Source organism: Myotis yumanensis, unplaced genomic scaffold (assembly GCF_028538775.1).
Source record: "Myotis yumanensis isolate MYYU_CA2020_CCGP unplaced genomic scaffold, mMyoYum1.0.hap1 SCAF_13, whole genome shotgun sequence".
Classification (NCBI taxonomy): domain Eukaryota; kingdom Metazoa; phylum Chordata; class Mammalia; order Chiroptera; family Vespertilionidae; genus Myotis; species Myotis yumanensis.
Window position 1 is genome coordinate 15,755,460 of NW_027223764.1, and position 26,148 is coordinate 15,781,607.

Here is a 26,148-nt window from a genome sequence, read left to right on the forward strand (position 1 = left end):
AATAAGCAGAGACTTGTTTTAACTGTTACCTGCGGTGCTGGTGGTAACATCTATCAGGAAGTCATAAAATAAAATAGGAGGTTTACAGGCATACCTCGGAGATATTGCAGGTTCAGTTCCAGAATAAAGCATGTATCGCAAATAAAGCAAGCAAGTCATGATCTTTTTGCTGGTGGATGGGTTTGCCTTCAGTGTGTTTTTAAAAAAAAATCAACACTGGTGAAGAGCAATAAAATGAGGTATGCCTCTATTATCCATCACCCACCAATGGACTTTGTCTGTGCTCCCAAGATCTTAAGGGGGAAAAAAGGTTTGGCTCACACAATGCTAGTCCCTCAAAAAGAAGGCAATTTCACAAGAGCCTTATTTCCTGCATGAAATAAAAAGATGCAAAGACCAACTGAAACATGGTTGAAGACACTGATGGCCAATGTAACTAGAGGCAACAAACTACCTGAGACTCACAGGCAGCCACGGGACAGCTATTTGAGCAAAAAACGGCAAAAAGAGAAAAACGAATGTCCATTGGTGAAGCCAGTTCACGACTTCCACTAAGTCTTCTTTAGGCAGAAAGAATTTTGTCCAAGACTGTTTAGACCAGCGGTTCTCAACCTTTGGGTCGCAACCCTTTTGGGGGTCAAACGACTCTTTCACAGGAGTCGTCTAAGACCATCGGAAAACACATATATAATTACATATTGTTTTTGTGATTAATCACTATGCTTTCATTATGTTCAATTTGTAACAATGACAATATATCCTGCATGTCAGATATTTACATGACGATTCATAACAGTAGCGAAATTACAGTGATGAAGTAGCAACGAAAATAATTTTATGGTTGGGGGTCACCACAACATAAGGAACTGTATTAAAGGGTCGCAGCATGAGGAAGGTTGAGAACCAACTGGGTTAGACAATCCCCAAGTGAACCATCTGCTTCTGGGAAGTCCTTCTTCTGGGAACTCAATTTACATTCGATCCAGTCTTACATTTTAGGGAACAATTTGCATAACATTTAATAAAACCACACTTCTTGTTGTGCTTCAGCTATGAAGCCCTGTGGGGTAGAAGAAGGGACTTGGGCGTGGGAGGAAGGCTCTGCCAGGGGTTACCTCGAGCTTCCTCCACCTGTGCACGTTCATGGGGTTCTCCAGCTCCTCCTCCAGTGCTCGGCAGCGTGTCCGCTCCTTTATGAACTCTCTCTGCATGTGGAAAAGCTCCTGCCTGAACAAGGCACACTTCATTTGCAAAGGAATTCTCTACCCATTTGAAAATCATATCTTTATGTGGTTCTACATATATGCTACATCTTATACAAAAAGTTGGAAGTAAGGAGACTTCTATGAACACTGAGACCAGACTCCTAACCAGAGCCAGACACAGAGGATACCGATTCTTGCAGAGCTCAAACTTCAGGCTTAGCTTAAAAAAAAAAAAAAGTGCCAAAACTTCAGAATCATGATTCTGGACACCCAAGGAATTTAGAAGTAACTGGAAAGAACAGGGAGGAGGTGAATTACAAGGATTTCAATATACTTTTTAAAATATATTTTTTTATTGATTTCAGAGAGGAAGGGAAAGGGAGAGAGAGATAGAAATATCAATGATGAGAGAGAATCATTGATCGGCTGCCTCCTGCCTGCCCCCCCCTCTCCCCCCCGCAACTGGGGATCGAGCCCACAACTTGGATATGTGACCTTGACTGAAATCGAACCCGGAACACTTCAGTCTGCAGGCTGATGCTCTATCCACTGAGCCAAACCAGCCAGGGCTCAATATACTTTTTAGTGTTTCTAAATGTCTTTACAAATAGCAACAAGAGAACAAGCTACATTCCACCACAAGGTATGGCACCTGACTGCAAGATATTGAGGCTCAGATGATAGCCCGACACCAGGTAGGCCAGGGCATTGCCACCCTAATTGCCCATTAGAATCACCTGGGGGGTCTGAAAACATGCTTTGCCTGGCCCTTATCCCTAGAGAGATTCTGCTTTACTTGGTCTTGCATGTGGCTTGGATTTTGTAAGTTTTATAATTCTAGTGGTAACTTCAAATATGTAGCCAGGATTGAGAAACACTGAGTTAGGAGTGATGTTTGCTATTATATGGTATTCCATAACTACTAGTACACAGATGGCTGAAAGACTAGCTCTGGCTCAAACTAAAATCTGAGGGATCTCTGGTTAGTAGGCAATGTGCTTCAGGCATCCCCAGTACCCCATGAGTTAGCTACCACCCTATTGAACAAGTCACTTTGTTGTGGGGGTTGGTGGGGGCGGTGCAGAGAAGAAGCAAGCACTGGCATTGAAACGGGCAGTAAGGATGGACAACACGGAATTATTATCTGTCCTCTGCTGTGGGTGTGCAGATTACCAATACTAAGCCATCTCTTTTACTTAATTGCTTCATTTAAACCAATAATACAACTTCCCCTCATTAGCAAGGCAAACCATTAGAATTAACTGCATAAGCCTCACTCAGCAGGGAGCTCAGAACAAGCTGCTTGGAATTAAAAGCATATTTTTAACACTTCTATTTTCTAAAGTGCCATCAGAAGAGAAGGGCAAGAGCATTAGCTACTAGACTCTGTGGGAGGCACATTCTGTTTGTTTTCATGTTTAATTTTAACTACAAGTCTAAAGCTCAGAGACGGTAAGTGACTTTCCCAAGGTCACACAGCTTGAGATTAGAATTCATGCCTGCTTGCCTCCAATATCTTTATTAAGTTGTCTTCCCATTGAAAATAAAAATAAAATCTATTCTCAACAAACCAGCAATCCTGACTAGGAGTGGGTAGAATTTGGTCCTTTGTATATGTAATAAAAATAACTCATGGCTGGCAAGTTTAGCAATGGTCTCAGAGATCATTCAATAGCTACTTAGAATGAATCCATTTGTCTCCAAAATGCCAATGATGGTATGTATCTCTGGGTAGTAAACTTATGAGTAATTTGTCTAATTCCTTCTTTGTATTGTTTCTGCACTTCCCACATTTTCTACAATGAATTTGTATTACTCTTATCATCTCAAATACTAGCAAATCTTAGAAAAAAAAGAGAGTATTGATATATCCTTGGTAGTGGCATCTTCCTTTGCTATTCCTGAACATATTCACTGCATCTAAACATCAAAACTATTTTCTAATTTGATTAATTTAAGAAGGCAACCCAAACGGTGTCCTTGTTCCAAGGTTGTCAAGGATACTGTTCATCTACAAGTCTGTGGGGACTAAAGATAGTTACTGAGAAAACACCAAACCTCTTATTTGGTTCCTGCAATTGCCTATATAAAACATGGTGATGTTTTCCCAAAGGGAAAGTACATCTTACGTAGCGTAAGATTTAAAGCAAGAAGAAGGCGCACTAAGCTAAAGTGAAAGCTGCAGAAGATAAATCAAGAGTGAGAAATAAAATTTGGCCACCTTCTAAGGAAACAGAGTTTTCAAATAGTGATAAAATTAAATCTACCCCCCTTTTCATTCTGAATATAATTCCAAGAGAAAAAATGTGCAAATGTTACCAGGATTAACTTTAAATATTGATGTTCCATCTCCTGGGTACTGCCTTATTAAAGAAAGTCTGAAGAGCTCACTGGGGGAAATTTTTTTTCTGAATTGTAACTAGTTCGTATTTGTGGTTTGACTTGAAATTTCTTCTTTTAAATCCAAAATAAAGTTTAAAAAAAAAACTTTTTGCACTCACTTATATTCCCCTGAAAGGGAACAAATTCATTTTTTTTTTGTGACATAGAAGGGGCACAATGTAGATTCTGAATTATGGAAAAGTTGTTGTTATTATTTGCCAATAATTTCAACATATAAAAAATGGTACACAACTTGATAAAGACCTCAATGATGAACAAAAGGAACACAAGGTCACCTGGCTGGTGTGGTTCAGTGGTGGAGCATGGACCCATGAGCCAAGAGGTCACTGGATGGATTCCATGGTCACTGGTTGTGGGCTCAATCCCTAATGGGGGGTGTGCAGGAGGCAGCCGATCAATGTTTCTTTCTCAATGTTTCTATCTCTCTATCCTTCTCCCTTTCTCTCTCTCTAAAAACAATAAAAACACTTTTTCCAAAAAAAAAAAAGGTCATTTCAGGAACTCCCCACAGAGGGGTCTCCTGTTACCTGAGTTCCTCGACATTAGCCACACTCCTGGCAAGAATCCCCTTTTCCCGGCGAAGCTTCTTGATCTCAAGCTTGAGGATCCTCATGTCCTCCAGCCTCTGGTTGTACTGGATCTCGCCTTTATTCAGCACGGACTGTTGGATCTTGATCTTCTCATAAAGCAAAGCCAACTCATCGTTGCGACGAACGAGCTGTGACCCGAGGATATCTCTCTCGCCGATGACCTGGAGAGGTAGGGGAGGACATGGCCACCAAGGGACAAAGGGTCTCACTTTTCATTATGGCAGCAGCATTCACTCAGTCGATGAATACCCAGCCAATGGCCACATGTGCTCTGCACCCAGTGGGTGGGGCACTGGAAATGGTCTGCTAGTCAATCAACACTGCACTCCTCCCATGAGGGCTTGCAGTCTTGTTAGAAAGAGTACAACATATAATCCATCGTAATAATAATAATTCAATAATCCTTGGTCCATAGGTGTTGGGTCGTTTTGTTCCAACCCATTATTTTATAAATGCTTCCATTTGAGTGACTTATCGTGGGCTAGCCTTTGCCACCTTGCATCACTCCTCATGATCTTACACAGACCATTTCTTTATTTTTAACCTGCCTGTTCTCTGAAAGCATATGTTTGTAATCCCCATACTATGTAATTATTAATTACCGTTATATGCAAGCAATTATATTACACTAAAATGTTAAGCTCCCTGAAGACCAGGATCTTACGTTCTTATTGGTCAATGGATCCCCAGTTCCTAGAGGAGTGACTGCCACATAGTAAGTACTCGTAGATATGACTTGAATAAGTAAATATTTCATAATTAATCAAGAGAAGAGGAACCTCTGCTACTGTTCTTCCAATAAACTGAGTGGCAGAGCTTAGAGAAGAATTCGGACTTGTGAAGAGTTGAATCGAACAGCTGTGTCTGCTGATGAGGTCTGTGGGTCTGGTGAGGAGATGTTCCTACCTGGTCTAATTCCTTCTTCTGTCTCAGCCTCTCCCCATCAGCCTCGGCAATAATGCGCAAGAGTTTTCTCTCTTCAGCTTCCTGTTTTTCAATGAAGTGTTTGGTCTCCAGGGCTTGTTGTCTCAGCTTCTGCAGCTCGGCCTGAGAAAGAGTGAAAGATACGGGCAAATTTCACTCTATAACAGCACAAACCAGGACTGCAGGGTCCAGAATTAGATGTATCATGTACTTCTCACACTCTCCTCTGATGTTTTAACATGGTTTGATCACTCTCACAATCAAAACAATCTACACACACACACACACACACACACACACACAGCCTGTAAAGAAACAGCAATGCACACTACAGGGATCATGTTTATTCCATGAGTTGTGCCCTTGGGGGATTTCCATCATTTTTCTATATGTGTGTAGCAGGGTCTTCATTGGTATTCAGCTGCATTTCTCTCACCAACTAAAAATGAGGAGAATTCGCAAAGAATAGTGCAGGAGAAGATGTGGGGGTAAACATGGGGAGGAATCTTTGTATGTGCCAGCTCCTGTAATGGTCCTAATACTACCAGCACATCAACTACAGAGATAAAGACCATTTTTAAGCAAAAATTAAATGAATAAAGATAACAGTCCATTGTCTATCTTATAAAATATCTTGATGGAACAGGAGAGATATCATGCATAAAAAGATACATAGATCCTACTCCTAAGATGCTTCCAACCTAGATGAAAAATAAGATATATAAGTCTTATGCAAATATTAACAAGTCCAGGCAATAATGTTTCCATATCGTTACTGTCACAAAGACAGTGATTTGATGTTACCAGAGGTCAGAGGACTGGGATTGTCAGGGAAACTTCCTGGAACTAAACGCAGATCTTGCAGCTCTTTAGGTTACACGGAACTCATAAGAATGATGGAGAAAGGGTGTTATGGTCTGCTAAGTTTCAGAAGGAAAATTCCTCTCTTCAAATAATACATTCACTTCATTTCTACAAGTATATTTGTGACCTACAGGATCCTACAATATCCTAGGCATGATACTGGGTATTTTGCATAGCTACTTGTATTCCCATTTTACAAATGCAATTACAGAGACAAAGAAAAGCAAATTAACTCACCCAAGGTCACACAGCTAGTACGTAGCAGAGTTGAGATTCCAACCTGGATCTTTTGGCCCCAAAGCTATCATCACACAACACATCCAAGTCAAATACAGAAGAAGAGTAAGACCTGAGGGTTGCTCCATCCATTGGAGATGATAAATATAACCAACCACACTACAGTGTCAAAATGTTATGAACAGTATGAAAAAGGACATGGGGGTACACAGGAGTAAGTTCCTATTTCTGCCTGGCGTTTAGATGAAATAACCAGTCAGGGCCTTGGCAGGTAACAGATATTCCCAAAGGGGACGACTATATATTATGGGGAGAGTAGCTTGCAGTCAGGCTTGTGTGAACAAAGGCACATGCAAACTCTAAAGTGCCCGGTGCACTCACCAGTCAGCAAAACAACCCATGTGGCTGGATTAGAGTGGTAGGTAAAGAACAGCAGGGGGTAAGGCTGGTAAAACAGCTCAGCCAGCCTGGAAGGGCCTTGTAGGCCACACACTGTACAGTGTAGGCAATGGGGAGCCATAGAGGTATCCAGGCCCAAATTGGGAAGACAGGTGATATCACAGACCAGGTGAGCACAAGAAGAAACAAATGGGAGGAGAGCTCTGTTTTACCCATAACAAGCATCACAAGGGCAAGACAATATTAAGGTTCCAACTCTTCAATGGCTTGCAGATCAGCAAATGACAGTGAAAAAGCAATCAGATTTTCTTTCAAGAAAATATTGGCACCCCCACCCTCCCTACTCATAAATCTCCCTGGGATGCTAGAAAACCCCATATTTGTAAGTGCCTGCGAACCACCCCAACTCTTCCTAAGATCTGTCTCTAATCCATGAAGAGCAAGAGTCATTAACTCCATACTTCAAACTTATCCAAGCAGTAGAAGATACCGTGCGATGCCACAAATGTGTAATGTGTAATGTCACAAACTAAATGCAGTCAGCTACTATAAAACCAAGGGCTTCTCTGATGACACTTTGTTTGTTCACTCATGAAATACGTTCTGGTCCAGGGATAAGCAAAAGGAAATACTGACTGAGAAAATATCTGGTTTACTATTTACCACTTTGGGGGATTGCCTGTTAGGAAAGCGTTTGAAGAACCGGCCTTTCGATTTCTATAATCATTTAAGGTGACAGCGAAGACAGCAATAAAATACCTGCTTGGCTCATGCTTTCTTTAATAAAACTTTTATTTTCCCAGATGTGTAACATTCACTTCCCTGTTCTTAAGTGCCAAGAGCTGATCAGAATCCATCAGCAGAACAAAATGAAATCCCTGTTATATTAAAATGCAATCAGTGGTGTGTAAAAGTATTTGTCTGGAATGTGAAACCACTAGTGCGTTTGGCATTGCTGGGTGTGTTGTTTCACAATATATCAAAATTCTGAATGGTCTCCTTATGTCTCAAATTTATGGGCTGTAAACAAGATGTGGCATTAGATGTTGGCAGCAAATGTTAACATCAACACAATACCTTTGGTCTCATGCATTTAGCAGCTGTCAATCTGAGCTGTCTCACCCAGAAAAGTTGGTAACAACTGCTTTGCACCCAAACACCCATCAAGCAATGTTGTAAGTGGAGCCCAAGGTATCAGCATTTCTCAAAGTGGTGTGAAGTTGTAATATGGTGGCTGGACACATTTTTTAGTCACTGCCTCTATAATTATACCATTTTGTAGTAGGTGTTTATGGAATATTCACCATCTAACTTGGTTGAAGGCATAAATCATATCTCCAGAACCACGACTGTGAACGTTTCACCCATTCATACATGATCCTGATATTCACTGGGCTTCACAGAAATCATGCATTTACATCTAACCAAACAAATAGGGGCACATGAAGCTGTCCAGCCATGAGAATAATTAGTGTCTCTCTCTCTCTCTCTCTCTCTCTCCCTCTCTCTCTCTCTCTCTCTCTCTCTCTCCTCTCGCTCTCCCTCTCTTTCTGACAGTCCCCATCTATGTCATTCTAGAGTCCACTAAGTAAAAGGATGCAGTGCCCTGAAGCCAGTCACTAATGTGATGCTCAGCTCTGAACATAGAGAATTTGCCACTGAATTTTTCGCCAGGAATCAAAGTGCTGTCAGATTGATGTGGGATGATTGGGAGGTGACGAGACAGAATCAGGGGCTTGTTAGGACTAGAGAGCAGACACTCCAGATGAGCTGGCTCCTTCAGTGCTGATGAAACAAGACTGGGACAGACTGGATGCAGCCACGTCCACCGAGAACTATTGACATTCTGTCATAACCCTAATGTGCCGACAATGGCTAGTGTCCTGAGGAGTCAGTAGAGCCTGGTAGCAACTTAAAATGGAAAAGAAACATGAGAGGAGCAAGATTTTTTCTTTTGAGGGGGTTAAATGAGAATGGGGATGACCTATTATAGGCAATTGTCTATCTGTTGGCTTGGAGAAGTAATAAATTGTGTTATCCTGTCAAAAGGCATCTCCTAGTCTACCAAACAGGTAAGAGGGCCGGCCTTCCAGGAGGATTATGTACCCACATAGCTTTGTAGAACTCACAATAACAAGCTAAATATCTCTTGGAGCAAAGTTACTAGAAAATCTGCCCTTTCCCTCGGGGTTTTGGGTTTTGAACTACAGATGCATGAAATCCAGAGACCTGTGTGGAACATGATTCAAATTTGAGGCTAAAAAAGTCAAGAGGCTCAGACTCAACATTTGAGCTGTCATATTTTTCTACAGAATGTCAAATGGGCTTAATGATAGGCCAGAAGTACCCAGTCGAAGCACCACTGCAAGTCACCCTTGGATAACCTCAAATAATAAATCAAGCTGGCATCCTTTTTCTGTTACTCATTTCTGCCTTAATGGGAAATGCTGGGGGGGGAGGGGAGGTATCATAGTTTCACAGTACGTCCAAAGCACTCATCTTACTATAACTGATGACCCAGAGCTATGCAGACCCAGGATTCCCCATTTAGAGCAGACTCTCTGGAGCAGAAGCTCTTTAATCACCTTTCATGTGCACCAGCTCTGCTGGACCAGGACCAAAAAACAGGGTCCTATTGACCTTTGTCTTATTTTATTATGATGCTTCTTTGGAGCTATATGTGTGGATGCCTGGTGACGGAATGCATAAGTGAAACCAATGTTAACCGAAGTCAAACACTAAAGAAGTAGGAAAAATTGCTCTTTTGCATAGGACATTGCTTATTCTAAAGCAGGATTTGTAGAAGGCAGTTAGTTCCACCTTGGACATTAGCATGGGTTAATAATTAATCTTTTGATTACCAGTAGAGCATTACTTGGGAAAGGAAGAGATGAGGATCAATGCCATCCTGTAAAAGGAAAGAGATAGTGTACTAGATCAAGTTATACTGAAGCCTGGCTAACATGGGTCCATGAGGCCCACAGGTAAAGCAATGTTTATAGTAAGATTCTTCTAAATAATTTAATGATAAATAAACTCATTTCCACTACAGGCTTCAGAGTGGAACAAGGTAACTTCTATAAAACTAAGTCTTAGAACAAGGACAATAAGAGCAAAGATGCAGGAAAGTTTCAAATTTTAGAAAATGTATTCATGTTTTTTATATAAATATCAATTTTAATGCAGAATCTTCTATTATTTTTTTTCATAAGCTAGAGTTGGGAGATGAAAGTCTCAGACAGGCAAATGTATAAATTACATATTTTTTGTAAAGATGCCTTTCTTACATGTTAATCTTTCTCAAACCAAATGTGCCTTGATTTAATGTAATGTAGTAGTTCTAGTTCCATGAAGACCTATCATTAGTTTACAAAACCCATTTTGAGAGTGCATATTTCAATTAATGGCATCTTGGAATCAAGGATGTATGGCATTAAATCTATCCAATACAAGGATATGTGTATTAAATCTGATTACACATTTTCAAGATAATCTGATATTCTCTGCAAGCTAATATGTACAGAAAACAAGGTATTCAGTTCTCTTGTTTGTTAGAGATAGTTCCTGCAAGTGGCTCATAAGCATCCACGAGTATTCTGCATGTATATTTTCAAAATAAAAGTGCCATCATCTTCTCAAAAATTCCTTTTTCAATTCTTTGGTCAAATGGATTAGAAGGGAAATCTACTGGATTGAATAAAAAAGGAAAACATATTACGTTTAGTAAATGTGTATAGTAAAACATATTTGGTTCAAGAATTTGAAATGGTTTAATCATTTGGTATGTATTCTTAAAGATAGTCTTTATGTTAGCAGACATAAAATGTCCTAAATTAGTAGATTTAAAACTATATATATATATATATATATATATATATATATATTAGAAGCCCATTGCACGAAGATTCGCGCAATAGGCCTTACTTCACCTGGCTGCCGACGCCAGTTTTCCTCTGGCATCCAGGACCCAGGCCTTTGGTCTGGCCTCAGCAGCGAGGCTTGGCTTCTCCACTTGGGCCACTGCGAGGCTTGGCTTCTCTGCTCGGGCTGCAGCAGAGAAGCCAAGCCTCTTCAGTCTTCAGTTGTCTTCAGTCTTTGCTCCACGCCTGCATATGCAAATTAACTGCCATCTTTGTTGGGTTAATTTGCATACTCATCCTGATTGGCTGGTTGGTATAGCAGAGTGACACCAATTTGCATGTTTCTCTTTTATTAGTGTAGATAGATATAGATGATAGATAGATAGATATAGATATAGATATAGATATAGATATAGATATAGATATAGATATAGATATAGATATAGATATATAAAGTCGGAGGTGATTCCCTGGAGGAGTTGCTGCAAAGTTTTTAGATCCAAAGAGGTAAGGTGAGCTGTGAACCTGAGTTGAGGGCAAATCAAGTGAGAACCCAATAGCTAATGATACTGCAGGCAGAAAGTCACGCACACGTGAAGTAAACAGCAATTAGGAGCGGAGGGACAAAGGGTCTTGCCAACATTGCCTTATAGAAGGCCCAGGGAGGAGAGTAGGAGGCCTGGGCCTGGGTTGTCAATGCAAAGGGATTGTGGGAAGCCTGCAAGCTCCAGGACTTCTTGGGCACTGCTGGCCTGCTAGGTTCTCTTCTGCTGATGTGATGATAGCCAACACAGCTGAACCAGGTGTTTGTACATCTCCACTGGCCTCGTCCTTGTTTACCTGTAAGGTAGCCTGACCTAGAGGTGGCAGAACTCATCCTCCTGGCACCTTGGCTGTCCTCCCTGCCCCTTGTTGCCTTCGGTGAGTGTCGAGCCTGCCTCCATCTGTTGAATAGAGAGACTATAGGTCCATCAGGTAAGATCTGTACCTTCAATGTTTCCTTCTCCTTCTCTATGCGCTGCTGTTCCAGATGTAGCTTCACGAGCGCTGACTCTTTGGCAGAGATTTCTTCCTTCAGCTGATCTACCTGATGAGTCATAATCTTTAATTTTTTCTTCATTTCCGTTATTTCATCCTAACAAAATAAAAGGAGAAGTGTTTGGAAGTGAATTAAATTGACACCACAGTCCCTATGGAAGTTCAAATGCACATTCGAGAACTTTTAAGGGAGGCCCTTTCAAAACAGTGGTCTCCTGACTACTTATGACTGGGCTATTCCTTCGTATGCTGTGCCATCAACCTCACTGTACTTTATAGCAGGAACTCTCAAAATATTCTCATGAGATATATACAAAGTATGCATAATGACTACGCCACACACACACACACACACACACTTATTCCTCATTTTACTAGAGAAGAATTGGAATCACTGCAAACATTATAACTAAAAGATTACAAAGCATAGCTCTGCAATTAAATGACAAGAGTACACTGCTCCCCTCTGAGTCACAGCAGCTATTAGCAGCTTTAAAAATTAGAAACAGGAGAATGGCAATACTACATAATAATTAAAAGCCAGACTGAGATATTCACATCCTATCAAGTTGAGTCATTTCCATTTCAAACAATCTGAGAGTTCTGCATAAAATTCATCTTTTTTTTTCAGATGAATTCCATGAGATTATTTTCTTGATCTATTCTAAATTCTGCTATTAGGATGATAGAAATTGCTTTGAATCCAGGATGGGGAGGAATCAAAGTATAAAGACATAAATACATTCTTTACCTGAGCTTCCACCAGGTTTTTGCTGTACAGATTCCTGTCTGACCTCACAGCTTCGTACAGGTTCTGTTGCTGTCTTAATTTAGTCTCTGATTCAGCGATTTTCTTTTTGTAGTCAAAAATCTGCATTTCGCGGACTTTTATGTCTTCCATGTTCATGAGGACCTGGAGGAGAAAGAATACAATGATGGTTAAACAGCCCATCTGTGGTTACCAGTTCAGTACACAGAGATTTTTATCCTAGGGAAGCTAGTAGAAATGCCAGCAATCAAAAAATTGGACTGTGCCTCTAATCATTGAGGTACAACACAGAAATTCAGCCCAGATGATTAGGGGCAAACATACATTTTATCTCCTCTGGAGTTCTGCTCGAGCATGAGCTAAGCACAGTTATTTTGTGATCACAAGAGGGGAGGGGAGGGGTGGGAAATAAAGAAATCCTTTCAAATCTGAAAACCTCTCCTGACTACCTCAACTACCAAAAAGAGAAAGGAAATAAAGTTTCAGGTTTAAACAGATCTTAACACAGAGGGCTCAGAAAGATAAGAGATAAGTTAGCTGTTTGGCTACACTTGAGTCTTTGTAGTTAAACACAAGAAAGAAAAGTGGCCTCTGAACACTGATAGCAATCACAACACTGTCATGCCAACGTCCGTGTCACTCCATCAGGGAAACTCCAAGGGCTTCATAAAACTGTGTTCTATCGCACACAAAACACTTCTGGGAAAGATAAGATTCGAGAATAACTGCCTCCTTTTTGCAAGTACGGAAAATGGAGGCATGAAATTCCACAGAAAGCCAGTACCTCTCGAACAAGCAATCCATACAGTGAGAGTTACATAATCATGACTCTCGGCTCAATGTCCACAGAAATTGATATTTATGAACAAACTTCTTCAGAAATTCCTTAAGTAGAAAAAATGTTAGTGATTCACTCACTGGAACTCTGGTCTAAACAATACATAGAACTAAGACACATAAGGAGAAATTTCTTAAGATGTCACCGCATTTCAGTGAAGTTCTCCTAATTATTGGCTGGAATGGAAGGAAATAAACAGCGCAGTGTGCTAGAGGATAAAAGGACAGGGTGTACTTGAAGTAACACAGCCGGGGAGGTTCCTCTGAAAAAGAGGCATTTTACCTAAAATCTAAAGGTCAAAAAGTACTTAGACCTTTGCCATGCTGATATTCATTGATTCAGGTGTGGGCTACCTGTGAGCAGCATGTCCCCAAATCATTGCACTACAGAATTCTTTTATTCCACTGGTGGAATTAGTATTCTGGAAAATACACTTGGAGAAACCCTGCTGTTATATTTTTCCTTCAGGGTCCATGATGGCTGGTGTTTATATCTTTAAATAAACACCTTTCAAAGTTTTCTTGGACTTATAATTAAGGAGAGACGGTATTAAATTTTAGCAAGTGCCTTTTCAGCATATATTATTTTATAGCATTTTTTCTTATTAGGTTTATTGATTTGATATAGTTGTATTCCTCTTACAAGTATTTTAATTTTATTTCTTTATACACAATTCTGTGTGCCATAATTTTAATTAAATGCATAAATGTGAAACATACATTTATTTTATTTTCCTTATTTATTGGAACTTCCTTCTCTCTTGAACCCACATCAGCCCCTCATTGGTTCATAAAATAACCAGGTTAACAACCTAGTATGTGTTCTTCCATATATTTTCTTTGAATTCTGCATATTCTATTCAAGTCCAGTAACATCATCATCATCATAGCTAATATTTCTCAGGTACTTTCTATGCAACTCATTTAATCTTCCCAAAAATCCTATAAAATAGACATTATCATCACCCTGCTGTTCAAAGAAGGAAACCAAAGTCAAAAGAAGTAATATCATTCACAACTATTCTACTAGGACACATACAGATACAGGAATTTGTTGGTTTTCATTTTGCTTTTTGGGGTTTGGTTTTTATGTTTTGGCAAAATGGGATCTTCTTATATATACTTTTATGCACCTTGCTTTTTATCATTCAATAGTACTTTGTGGAAATCACATGAACTAGCTCTAATTCATTCTCTTTAAAGTTGGTATAAAACCCTATAGTGTGAGAGTACCATCCTATACTCAGCTCTTCCCCTCGGTGGGCCATTAACTTAGTTTCCACTGTTTTGCCACTATGAGCCACGCAATGAACAGTGTTGTACATATGTCCTTTTACTTATTTCACTTGCGCTTTTAGTTCTGCTGGGGTGGATCCCCAGGAGTGGCATATCTGACTCAAAAGAAATATATCTCTTTAAACTTTAATAGATATTGCTAGATTGCTTTCCAAAATGGTTGTAACACTGCACATACCCATACTGCCAGCAATAGTTTCCTTAATAGGAAACTCTCCTTGTGGTTTTGGGATAAACTCTCTTTGGTCATAGTGGATGATTCTTTTAGTGTACTGTTGAATTTGGTTAGCCAGAATTTCATTTGGGATTCTGCATACATATTCATAAATGATCTAACTCAATCCCCTTCTTTTTGGTTCTATTTTAAAATCGATGTTTCTGCTGGTTTCAGAAAATGAAAGGAATCCCTTTCTGTTCACTTATTAATTCACTTACCCACTTATTTATTGAGGCACTTTTATGCAACCTTAATCTATGTAATTGAGGGCTTATCTGGGGCAAGCACTGCAAAAGCACTAGCGATGTAAAGGAAAACAAGACTCATTGCCTACCCTCAAGATCACCTCTGGTGAGTGACTCAACCATAAGATGGATAATCAGGGAATGGATACCACCAGTAAACTGAGATATGCACAGAATGTTATGAGGGTCTGAGGATGGTCCTACCCATCTTATCTAAGCAGTTAATATTGGGCATTTACAGAATTTGTGGGAAGTGCCTCTGCCTTCGTATTCCTCCATCATTCCAATCTCAGACCCCAAGCTCTCTCCTGGTCCTGGAATCTTTTTTCATTATCACTGCAGAAGGCATGGGTAATATCAGCACAGCAATGCCAATCAATATTACCCAAAAGAATACAAAGTGCATGAACAGCACTTTTCTAAATTTATTTGCAAATATATATATTAGCGTGGGAATTATCTGATTCTTAAAAGTTTGAAGAAACTCAACTCTATAATCATTAGGCCCTCGGTGGCAATTTTGGAACTAATTTTCTCTCAACTTTTTTGGTAGCATCCATAGTTATTGATCTTTCCACATTTTCTACTTCTTCTTGGGTCAAACCATGATATACATTTCAAACATTTTTCAAACATTTCAAACATTTTTTAAAATGTATGTGTCTAGAGTTGTACAACATAATTTTATGCTTTTACTATTTTACTATTATTATTTGCTATCAACACTTTGTGTGGAAAACATGGCCCAAGGTAAAAATATATACAGACTCAGCAGTAGATGTCTTGGTTGGGGGTCTAGAAAGAACAAAATTAGCCCTCGCCGATTTGGTTCAGTGGATAGAATGTCAGCCTGTGGACTGAAGAGTCCCAGGTTCAATTCCGGTCAAGGGCACATTCCTGGATTGTGGGCTTGATCCCCAGTAGGGGGCATGCAGGAGGCAGCCAATCAATGATTCTCTCTCATCATTGTTACTTCTATCTCTCTTTCCCTCTCCCTTCCTCTCTGAAATCAATAAAGATATATTTTAAAAAAAAAAATTAGAAGACCTGCGACAAGGAGGTCTATGGGAAGAGGCATGTGAATAGATCTGAAATGAAAAGAAATCCCCTTCCTTCTTCAATGTCTTTGATCCATATCTTCAGGTTCCTTAAAAATGAGTAGTAGATGGCCTTTCAAGATACCACCACTAGTAAATGTGAAACCTGAGTAAGGTATCCATGACTGGGTCTGTTATTTGCTTGATTTTTTTTAAAGAAATGCACCTTTCTCTGAACATGATCACCCTCTTTGGGGTCAGGGAAATGGATAGATTGAAGATACTTTGAACAGCATGATCAGCATTTGGAATACGAAGAGGCACATCAGAGGAAAAAAAATCTTCAATCACTCTGGGAGGTGTTATAATAATCCTTCTCATAGGCAGAATAATGCTCCAGATAAAGGGTTCCCATTTCCTTTGGGGCATCCAGTAGCAGGGTCCACCTCTCTGCAACAACAGTGCACAATCTCACTTCTGCATCCTTGAAGCTGGGAGGAATAAGAAACCATCGTGATACCAAGAAGATCAAAGGCATTTCAGTTAAATTACAATGAAAAAATAAGTATTGAAACTAAGGGAAAAGACAATTCACAAAGCCATCTAGTTCTGAGTGTTGAGAACCAAACTTTTTTTTTAAAAGGAAATCATTCAAAGCAATGTCATACAGAAGTTCCAGTCCTGAAAATTCATAAAACGTGAGGGATGTTAAGTAGGAGCAAAACCTTTTGTCAGCAAAACGTCCCCCCATTAAAAATGGTTTATCAGAGATGTGGGGTACCAGCTGTGGGGCCGGAGTTAAATTAGTTGATTACACTTTAGATATCTCAACCCAACACATGAGATAAATCACACCCAAATATAGAAGGTTTTATCACAGCCAGAGTTGGAGCTCCCAGCATTTGCAGGCCTGCTTCAGAGGAGCCAGAAACTGCTTACGGTGCACTATCGGGGTGCAGTCCCAGTTTATAACCTACTCCTGCCTTTTCTTTTTCTCTTAGAACAACCTGCCAATAGAAATAAGACTGAGATAAAAATCAATAACACAGGCTGGAAAGCTGCAGCGTAGTCAAAACATCATATAGACGAAGGCAGGGTAAGGAAGTAGGTCACTGAATGTGGAGCTCTTTAACTTGCATTTGATGAAATAGTGCAATAATCTTTTCAAATGAGTTTTTCCTGACTCGATGTCAATGGTCTGAATGCTGACAATGCCTTTACTTTCATAAGAACACTGAAAAACTCACTCTCAGAAAGGAAGAACCTGGGTGCCCAGGCAGGTGAAATGTTAAGTCTTCTTTTACTCACTTTCTTGTTTCATCCTCTATCTTAAATGTATAGTGGCATACCTATGTTTCTGGTTTTTTAATAACATTACATTATATTATATAATGACGGATATTATATAATGAGGGATATAATGATATCTACCTCAGAGGACCATTATGAGGATTTGAGTGAGAAAATGTGTATTTGTCATGGAACAGACTGAGAATTTCAGAGAGAGGGCATGGGTGGGACATGGGGGATAGTGATTAATTGGGGAACTTATCTATATAATAAAAACCTAAGCGACTGTTACAACTGAATGACCAGTCGCTATGATACGCACTGACCATCAGGGGCAGACACTCAATTCAGGAGCTGCCCCCTGGTGATCAGTGCACTCCCACAGGGGGAGCACCAGTCATCCAGAAGCTGGACTCACGACTGGCAAGCACAACGGTAGGAGCCTCTCCTGCCTCCACGGCAGCACTAAGGAGCAGTGAGTCGAGTGGTAAGGAGCCTGCAGCTAAGGAGCAGTGAGCCAAGCAGTAAGGCGTGAGCAGGTGGGTGATAAGGAGCGAGGGATCCCGAACTGCGAAAGAGCGCAGGCTGGGCTGAGGGACATACCTCCCATGCACGAATTTTGTGCACCGGGCCTCTAGTATGCATATATGGACACAGACAATAGAGTGGCGAAGGCCTGGGAGGGGCAGGTGCCGGGTGGAGAGGGTTAATGGGGAAAAACAAACAAACAAAGGAAACGTCTGTAATACTTTCAACAATAAATAAAAAGAAAATGTGTATTTGTGCCACTATATAGGTACCTAGCATAGTATAATCTAACCATTTAATAAATGCTAATAGATTACCATGGCAGGCTAACGTTATATCATATTGTATTAGCAGTATACTTAACAAATCAGTTTTGTTTTTCTATGGATCAAATTCTGTTCTGCAGAAAAATAGTGACCCATAATACACTTCTTTCATTATAACACCAAAAGCTTATAATTTGTGGATGTCCCATTGAGGTTCCTCTCCAGGGTTCTAGCCTATTAAAGGTGCTCTTGTCTAAAACTGAATAAATATCAAAGAAACAGGAGCTTCTTTTTGTTATGAAGTACCTACTCAGGGAACAATATTTCTTTGATCTTTTGCTTTCCTCGCTTACTTCTAAGCCCTTGAGAGCACATTATTATTCATTTCTTGGAACCTGTGTCTAGAAGAGCTTTGCCTGACACTCTTATAGGCAAACAAGTAGCGAGCTAAGACAGTTGTAAGGAGGGATTCGTTGTAAAAGACTGCTTTCGGGCATGTGAAATGTCTGGGAGGCAAAGGCCAGAAGTTTAACGTTTAGAATGAAAAGGGAGGGGCCCTAATGTAAGCCAAATGCATGATGTGCAAAATTCTTCTCAGATTTAATAATTAACTAGACGTGGTTTTACCTAGAATTGGTAACAGTTGAGAAAAAGAGTACATATGGTGGACCACAACCTACAATGCCATACCTGGCGCCTCTCAATTTATCTGAATAGTAAAATCTGAGAGTGCAGCAGAGGAAAAACCATGAGGATAAAAAGTGCTGAAGCACTGCAGTAGCTTACTTTCTGGTTTTGCAAATATTCACTCCCTCTCCCTACCCCCACACCCTCCATGGAAGGAGTCTCTTCCAAAAGAGCCCATCCTACTGAGTACCTGGATGTTGGTGTGGTCTCATCCTTTCAAATCTCCTCCATTTCCTGCTCACCACCACCCCCTCCCTTCCCCAATTTCTGTTACTTTTCTTTGTTTCACTCTAGTTCATTAGGTCCTCACCTAAAACAATGCAAGGATCAAGGTATTTTGCTAAACAAACACTATTCTTTACCTTAGAAGAAACCTGACACTAATTTTCTTCTATCAGGTTGAACCTTAAGAAATCTCTGAGCATCCACAGTTTTTCACTTACAAAAACAGCTACTTTAGAGGTTCAACCTAAATATCTTCCCATAAAGGAATTTTCAGAGCCTGGCTTTTACCCTGGGGCTTCCAGAGGCCATTCTTTCTCTAGTTCGAAGGCATATTTTTTCCATAGACCCCATTAAGCTGCCTTTTTCCTTATTCATCCTTGAACAAGGGAGGATTTATTGCACCCTAGGAGCAGCTCTATTAAGGTGGGTTCAACTCTTAGAATCACAGGATGGTGCTAGAATCCACTTTTCAAAACTACAGGTGGGAATACAGTGATGTGCAGAGCTCTGTCCACTTCCCAATCTTTAGTATTCTTTCATTTAGGATATTGCAGGAGCCCCAGGCCCAAATGCCTATTTCTTATCACTCTGAGCTGATGTGGTCTATGGACAATTGTAACTCCCAATATGTCCCACTTTCAGGGGTCATTCTCTCTGCCCTGCCACATCCCTAAGCCGCCATCCCCAGAATGCACTGGGCAACCACCAGCTCCACCCTGCCTTCCCCATTCTTTGGATTGGCCATAATTGTCCGACTGGCTAGGCAGAAGCACTTGACTAGCAGGAAGGTTGAATGACCTGGTCAGTATGGACACTGAGTAGGGGAAGAGATGGTAAGAGATTTCTGAAGCATCTTTCTAGCTCTTCTCGGGTTGTCTCTTTTATGAAGCAAATTCAAGGAACTGTGAGTTGAGGTCCAGATAGATTTTCTCAGTTCACCTCTGTTGGCTTTAAAATTCTCATCCATTCTCCTTTCTTCTACTTCAGCATCAGGCTCTATGTCAGCCTTAGTGCTTGATGCTGTTAAAAGTTTTTATTTTCCATATAAACCATTGTAAACCTACTTTTGCCCCATTTGCACAATTTTTGCATTGTGTTTTTATCAGATTCATATTGTAAACATTGTTTTCCATTTTTTTAATGATTTTCTAACATTAAATGTACATGGTTTTAATGGTACATAATACTGTATCAAATACACATAGCATAATTTATTTTGAAGAATATTCTTTTATAGAAATCTTTGCATTTCTTATGGTTCCACAGACTCAGTTTTTAAAGAAACTGCTGGATCAAAAGAATAAACTTGGACAGTGTATACTCTAGAAGTAGATGAAAATATCAGCTTCATGACATCATCCCCAGCACCTGACGTTATCCCTCAACTCCCTATAAATAGAATGCACGAAAGGCAACTTTTTGTTTGTTCAAATAAGGAAATAAGGAGTAGGTGTGTGGGGGGCGGGGGGGGGGGGGGGGGGAGACAAAAAATATGAGGAAGAGCAAAAAAGACATATATGTCCTTGATAAGAAGCCCAGAGAGGACACAAGTTGCTATAGCAACTGATATATGCTATCAGAGATTATGTAACAGATAGAAAAATTATAATTGATAATATATTTTAAGGACTTGTGTTTAAATTATTTAGGCGAGACACTGTATAATCTTGTGCAGTTAAACATCAGAAAACTTGATAAAGTTACCAGCAAAACTTGGTACTAGTATCTCTCCTTTGCAAGAAAACAGAAAAATAGATAATCCTATATTAAAATCAGTGGCAGCATTATTTTTATCACACATCATCTATCCATTTGTTTAACACACACTTTTTTGGTGCCTACTATTTACCAGCATGCTGGAATGAAACAGTGAATGAGATAAAATCCTTGCTCCCAAGAGCTCACTGTAAAGTAGGAAAAACAAATATGCAAGGAAATAACTATACTAGAGGATGATAACTGCCATCCCAGAGATATAAACCAATCCATCACGTAGGAAATGACTAGCTCTGCCTAGGCAGTCAGAGCAGGCTTGACCCCAGAGATGAACATTTGAGCTGGGTACTGAAGGATGAATAGAGTTTTCCATGCAGAGAAGGGGAAGAAGAACTTTCTAGGGAGAACAAAGAGCTTGGACTCTGTCTTTTAAGTCAGAGCATACCAACTGCTGTCTTGCATGGGTGACAGGTATATACAAAAATACTGATTCACTCTACCCACCGCATGGCCAGGGCAGCTATCATCCTTGGGTGAATCCCCTCCAGCCCTGTCTCATCCTCCTTATTTCCACATGCCATAGGCATTGTTTTCTATGAGCATTGTGATGCAAAAAATGTTAGGAAGCACTGCCCAAGGTGGCTCAGAGGTAAGGAAGGTTGGTGGGGCCAGGAATAATTATAAGAGTACATTGGAATTTTTAATAGTTAGCCCTGATAGTGTGATGGCAGCCAGGAATGGAGAGAGACTGATTACCAGGAAGGAGACATAAGAGGCTGCAACGAATTATAGGTTCAGATACATTCAGTGTCTCGCCATATAGGTTCCTCCTTTAGGAGGATCATACTCCTGCCCAGGGAGTATGCCATGTGCTTTGCTTTGGCCAATGGAATATGGGTGGACAGGCCCTGTGCCCTTCCTTTGGCAGCAGAAGCTCTGAGAGCACCCTGAAGTATCCACTGTTACACTCTTTTCCCTTTGAAGAGGCCAGCACATCCCAACAGAGCTATCCTGGAGTGAGGAGGACAAGAAGCAGGGCTGCAACTGACCCTCAAAGGCCACTAATGTGAGCAAAAATAAACCTTTGTTGCGGTAACCCATTCAGCTAACGCTGACTGATACCGAGGCCAATGTGCCAGCCCAAGCCAGAGAATATGAATGCCTGAACTGACAGCTAGTCCTCTCAGAGTCAGTAAATCAATCCAGGGAGCTTCTAAGATGATTAAGTCAGCAAAGAAATGTGCTGAATGCCAAAGGCTCCCAATCAGGGGTAGGAGGCTGGACGGATCATATGCATTTGTGCTTCTCTAAACTTATATTCGCAAATATCTGCTCAGCATTTATTTGGCCTAAATGGGAAGAAGTTATAAAGCTTGTTTCCCAATTTCTTTATGTTTATGACTCAAAAGTTGGCTGTCCTCCTTGTCATTTTGGAGATTCTACTCAAAAAAAAAAAGCAAAATTTAAACATGCAAAAGCATCAGTAAACACTGTAGAATTTACTGCAGATTTCATTGAGATGGAAGAGAGGGCTATGCAATAGCATAGCAGACAGTACTTTGCTAGAGGGACAATCTCATTAAATCAGTCTTTTCTCCAGAACTCTCTTCTCAGCCTCATAGCTAAAACTTTTCTTCATTCCCCAACATCCCCCGCCCCCCATCCTGAAACCACTGCTCATTGCCATCTGTGAATGCACCAAACAAATACTTGTTTAACCACTCTTGCTTAATGCAGGCAATGTGCTAGGATGCTGGTTAAAAGTAACATCCAAATCCCCGAAGTCATGCCTAAGGATACTGCCTGAGCCTTCTCCCTCATAAGCAGTTTAGGAGAAGTAGAAACTGAAACTCAGCTACACAATGGGAGGATTTCCATCACTAGTGAAGTTTTAGGTTTGCAATAATATTAAAATAAAGATGCTCTTTGAATGTGTGACACACTTAGCTGATGCCAGTATTTACTCGCCTCTTAATCTGAGGTCATTTAATTAGAAAGATGCTTTTCTCAGTAGGGCAACAGGGAAGATGGAGAACCCGGAAATTAGGACAGGGGCCCAGAAGGGGAGAGAGAGAGCACCAAACATAAGCCTTGCCCATGTCACTGTTTGGCCCAGGATCAGCTCTGGGACAGCTTTTATACAGTCAACACCATTCCTCTTAAATCTTCATATAAACCACAAGCTGAAATCTGAATAAATCGCCTATACAACAGTGTGCCGATCAGAAAGGTGACCATTAGAGCCCTGGCCGGTGTTTCTCAATGGTTAGAGTGTTAGCCCACACACTGAAGAGTCACGGGTTCAATTCCTCGTCAAGGGAACGTGCCAGGGCCAGGTGCATGTGGGAGGCAACCAATTGTTGTGTCTCTCTCACATTGATGTTTCTCTCTTTCTCTTTCTCCCTCTCTCCCTCCCTCCCTTCCACTGTCTCTAAAAATCAATAGGAAAAAATATCTTTGGGTGAGGATTAAGCAAAAATAAATACAATTAAGAAAAATAAAAAATTTAAAAAAGAAAGAAATGTGACGATCAGAAAGAATGTGCGGTGTTCCCTCCACCCACACCATCAAGGAACGGCTTACCTTTTGGGTGAGGTCACTGGCTTCATTGATGTACCGATCTCTGTCCTTTTCCAGTTGAAAGATGATCTTTCTCTGCTTCTGAGCCTCGTCTTTGTAGTTCTGTATTTCCTCCTCCAAGTTCCTCTTGGCTTGTTCATGGAGCTTCACCAGGTCTACCTGTTTCTGGGTCGCGTGGATTGCCCTGAGCATATTCTAAAAATAAGGACAACAGAGCATCCCCATTACTCAAAGTGTTTGGATATTTGGGGTTAGCTGCATTGTTTTAGAGATGAGCGAAGACAATCATATTCTCTAGAGCTTATTAAGAGCTCTAGAGAATATCACTGTATATAAAATATAAATGGACTAAATATTATATGAGTTAAAAGTAAATTTAAAAATCTAAATAGAATAATATTGTTTGTATGTACCAATTTATAGAATAAAGGAACAGTTTCCAGGATTATGCAAAAAAAAAAAGATTCAATGATTTTCCTAAGGAGTGCTATGCATGTAATAATATCTAATCTATTACTTCCTGAGATTCCCTACCTAGTCTACCTTAAGCCGAAGGGTAATCTATTTTATTAACAATTGTTCAATCCTGGGAAACTAAAGGCAATCATGACAAGTCAGAATGAACAAATACAGGCTGTGTCTACTCTGATGAGATGAAGTTGTCTTGGCCAAAAGCCATGGGGCTGTTGTTAGGAAGCAGCCTCCCCACTCTGCACCTGGCCAATCACTTTTCCTCCCCAAAGGAAATCCTTGAGCAGGAAAGCTTATCCTATAACCTTGAAAGTAGTTAATGTCCTAAGAGTGACTGTCAATGGAAGGAATCCTTTGGAAGGGGCAAGAGGAGGAGAAGGGTAAGGGTGCGGGGTCTCGCCTGGAATGAAGGCTCTCCGGGCCTCAAACTCCCCCAACCCCTCCCTTAGCTTTGGACCATATTGAGCTCAAAGACTAGGAGAAAGAAGGACGGAAAACCCAAAACCCCAAACCTACAACAATCCTGAAAAGATGGAGGCAAAGTTAGAGACTTTTTATATCACTATCCCTTAAAATCACCAAAGTTAAAATTTTATTAGCAGTCAGCTCTGCTTTCTAGATTAGCAAAAGTCACAGATCGTAGATATTAAACTCAGATATTTTGAATGACTTGGGCAGTCTGGGATGCCAAATAACACACCGCCAATAAAAACAGAATCCACAAAACACTCTGAAATCCCCTGCTAGTTTACATGATAATGCTCCAAAATTCCTTTGTGTTCACAGGTGATAATGCAGTTTCAATTCACAGCCAGTAAATGCTGGACTGCAGATAGCTGCTCAGAGGAAAATTGAGCACTATTATTTATTCTAATCTACTTCTGTTTGCCTCCGAGTTTCCTGTTATAGGCAGATATTATAGCTAAAGAAAGGCATTTATTTACCAGTGTTACCGTAACAGCTCACCTTATTTAACATGTCCCTTTCTCTCAGAAGCTCATCCATTGCTTTCTTATCAAGTTCTGCTTGTTTCTTCGAAGCCTCCACCTCTAAATCACCAGAGAGAAAAATAATGATCAATATGGAGTCAACCTAAAAAGAAATCTGCCCAGCCGGCCGATGTGGTTCAGTGGTTGAGCATCAATTCATGAACCAAGAGGTTCAATTCCCAGTCGGGGCACATGCCCAGGTTGTGTGCAAGAGGCAGCTGGTCAATGTTTCTCTCTCATCCATGTTTCTATCTCTCTCTCCCTCTCCCTTCCTCTCTCTCTAAAAAGCAATAAAAACATACAGTGGGGCCTTGACTTGTGAGTTTAATTCGTTCCGTGACAGAGCTCGTAACTCAAATTACTCATATGTCAAATCAATTTTCACCATTACAATGAATTGAAATGCCATTAATCCGTTCCGGACACCCAAAAACGAAGTTTTGCAAAATAACTGCAAGCACAAATGCGAGCACAACACTGATGTTTCAACTAAGAGCTAACCGCGTAAAGTGAATGAGTGAGACATGTGATGCTGGACTGATGTGGTGTTCACTGTGACGTTCGCTGCGCCAACTAGCGGTGGGGTATCTGAAGCTGGCTCGTAACCCGAATTTTAGCTCGCAACTCAAAGCAAAAAATCGGCTGAGAGACAGCTCGTATCTCGAAAAACTCGTTAGTCGGGACACTAGTAAGTCAAGGCCCCACTGTATTTTAAAATAAAAAGAATCTTCCCACACACAAAACTTGCTTTACATACTTATCTATAGCTATAAAACGACTGTTTATTAACTGTGACACACCCTTCATTATAACTGAGGAAGATCTTCCTGTCTCACTAGACCAGCGGTTCTCAACCTGTGGGTCCTGACCCTTTGGGGGTCGCCTAAGACCATCGGAAAACACATAGATAATTACATATTGTTTTTGTGATTAATCACTATGCTTTAATTATGTTCAATTTGTAACAATGAAATTGGGGGTCACCACAACATGAGGAACTGTTTTAAAGGGCCGCGGCATTAGGAAGGTTGGGAACCACCACACTAGACAGATGGAAACTGAGGCATAGAGAGATTAAGCCACGTGCCAAGGTTCTGCAGCTAGGAGGTAACAGGGCTGAGATTGGGAGCACAGATTCACTGACTCCAAAAGTCCTTGCTCTTTTTAAATCCTTCTTATTTACAAGTAATTAGAGACACAGAGAGAAACTAGAAATAAAAACAAGTAAAAAGAAAAGAATTTAAATCAACTGCAATCTGTTCAGGATTTTGATGTCTGCAGATTTTTTTCCTGTGCAAATTATATGTGTATATCATTATAAATATATATGCATGCCAAAGTAATCATGGTACACATATTGTTTTGTAACTTGCTTTTACAATTAACAAACAAAATAAATGTCTCTCTATATTATAAATGTGCATCAACATCAGAAGTTTTAATTACTGCATATTTCTCTATATGAAAATGTGTTA

The 26,148-nt window shown here is 40.3% G+C and overlaps 1 protein-coding gene across 2 annotated transcripts in view; it reads right to left on the reverse strand.

Moving 5' to 3' along the window:
• CFAP58 (cilia and flagella associated protein 58) overlaps positions 1–26,148 on the reverse strand; it is a 100,828-nt gene that overhangs the window by 54,726 nt on the left and 19,954 nt on the right. For both annotated transcript variants that reach the window (XM_070431820.1, XM_070431819.1), the window contains exons 8-14: positions 24,651–24,733; positions 23,217–23,408; positions 12,272–12,433; positions 11,471–11,617; positions 5,105–5,245; positions 4,136–4,359; positions 1,116–1,227 (exon numbers count right to left, since the gene is read on the reverse strand). In XM_070431820.1, coding sequence (XP_070287921.1) covers positions 1,116–1,227; positions 4,136–4,359; positions 5,105–5,245; positions 11,471–11,617; positions 12,272–12,433; positions 23,217–23,408; positions 24,651–24,733 — 1,061 coding nt within the window. The remainder of the gene's footprint in view (positions 1–1,115; positions 1,228–4,135; positions 4,360–5,104; positions 5,246–11,470; positions 11,618–12,271; positions 12,434–23,216; positions 23,409–24,650; positions 24,734–26,148) is intronic.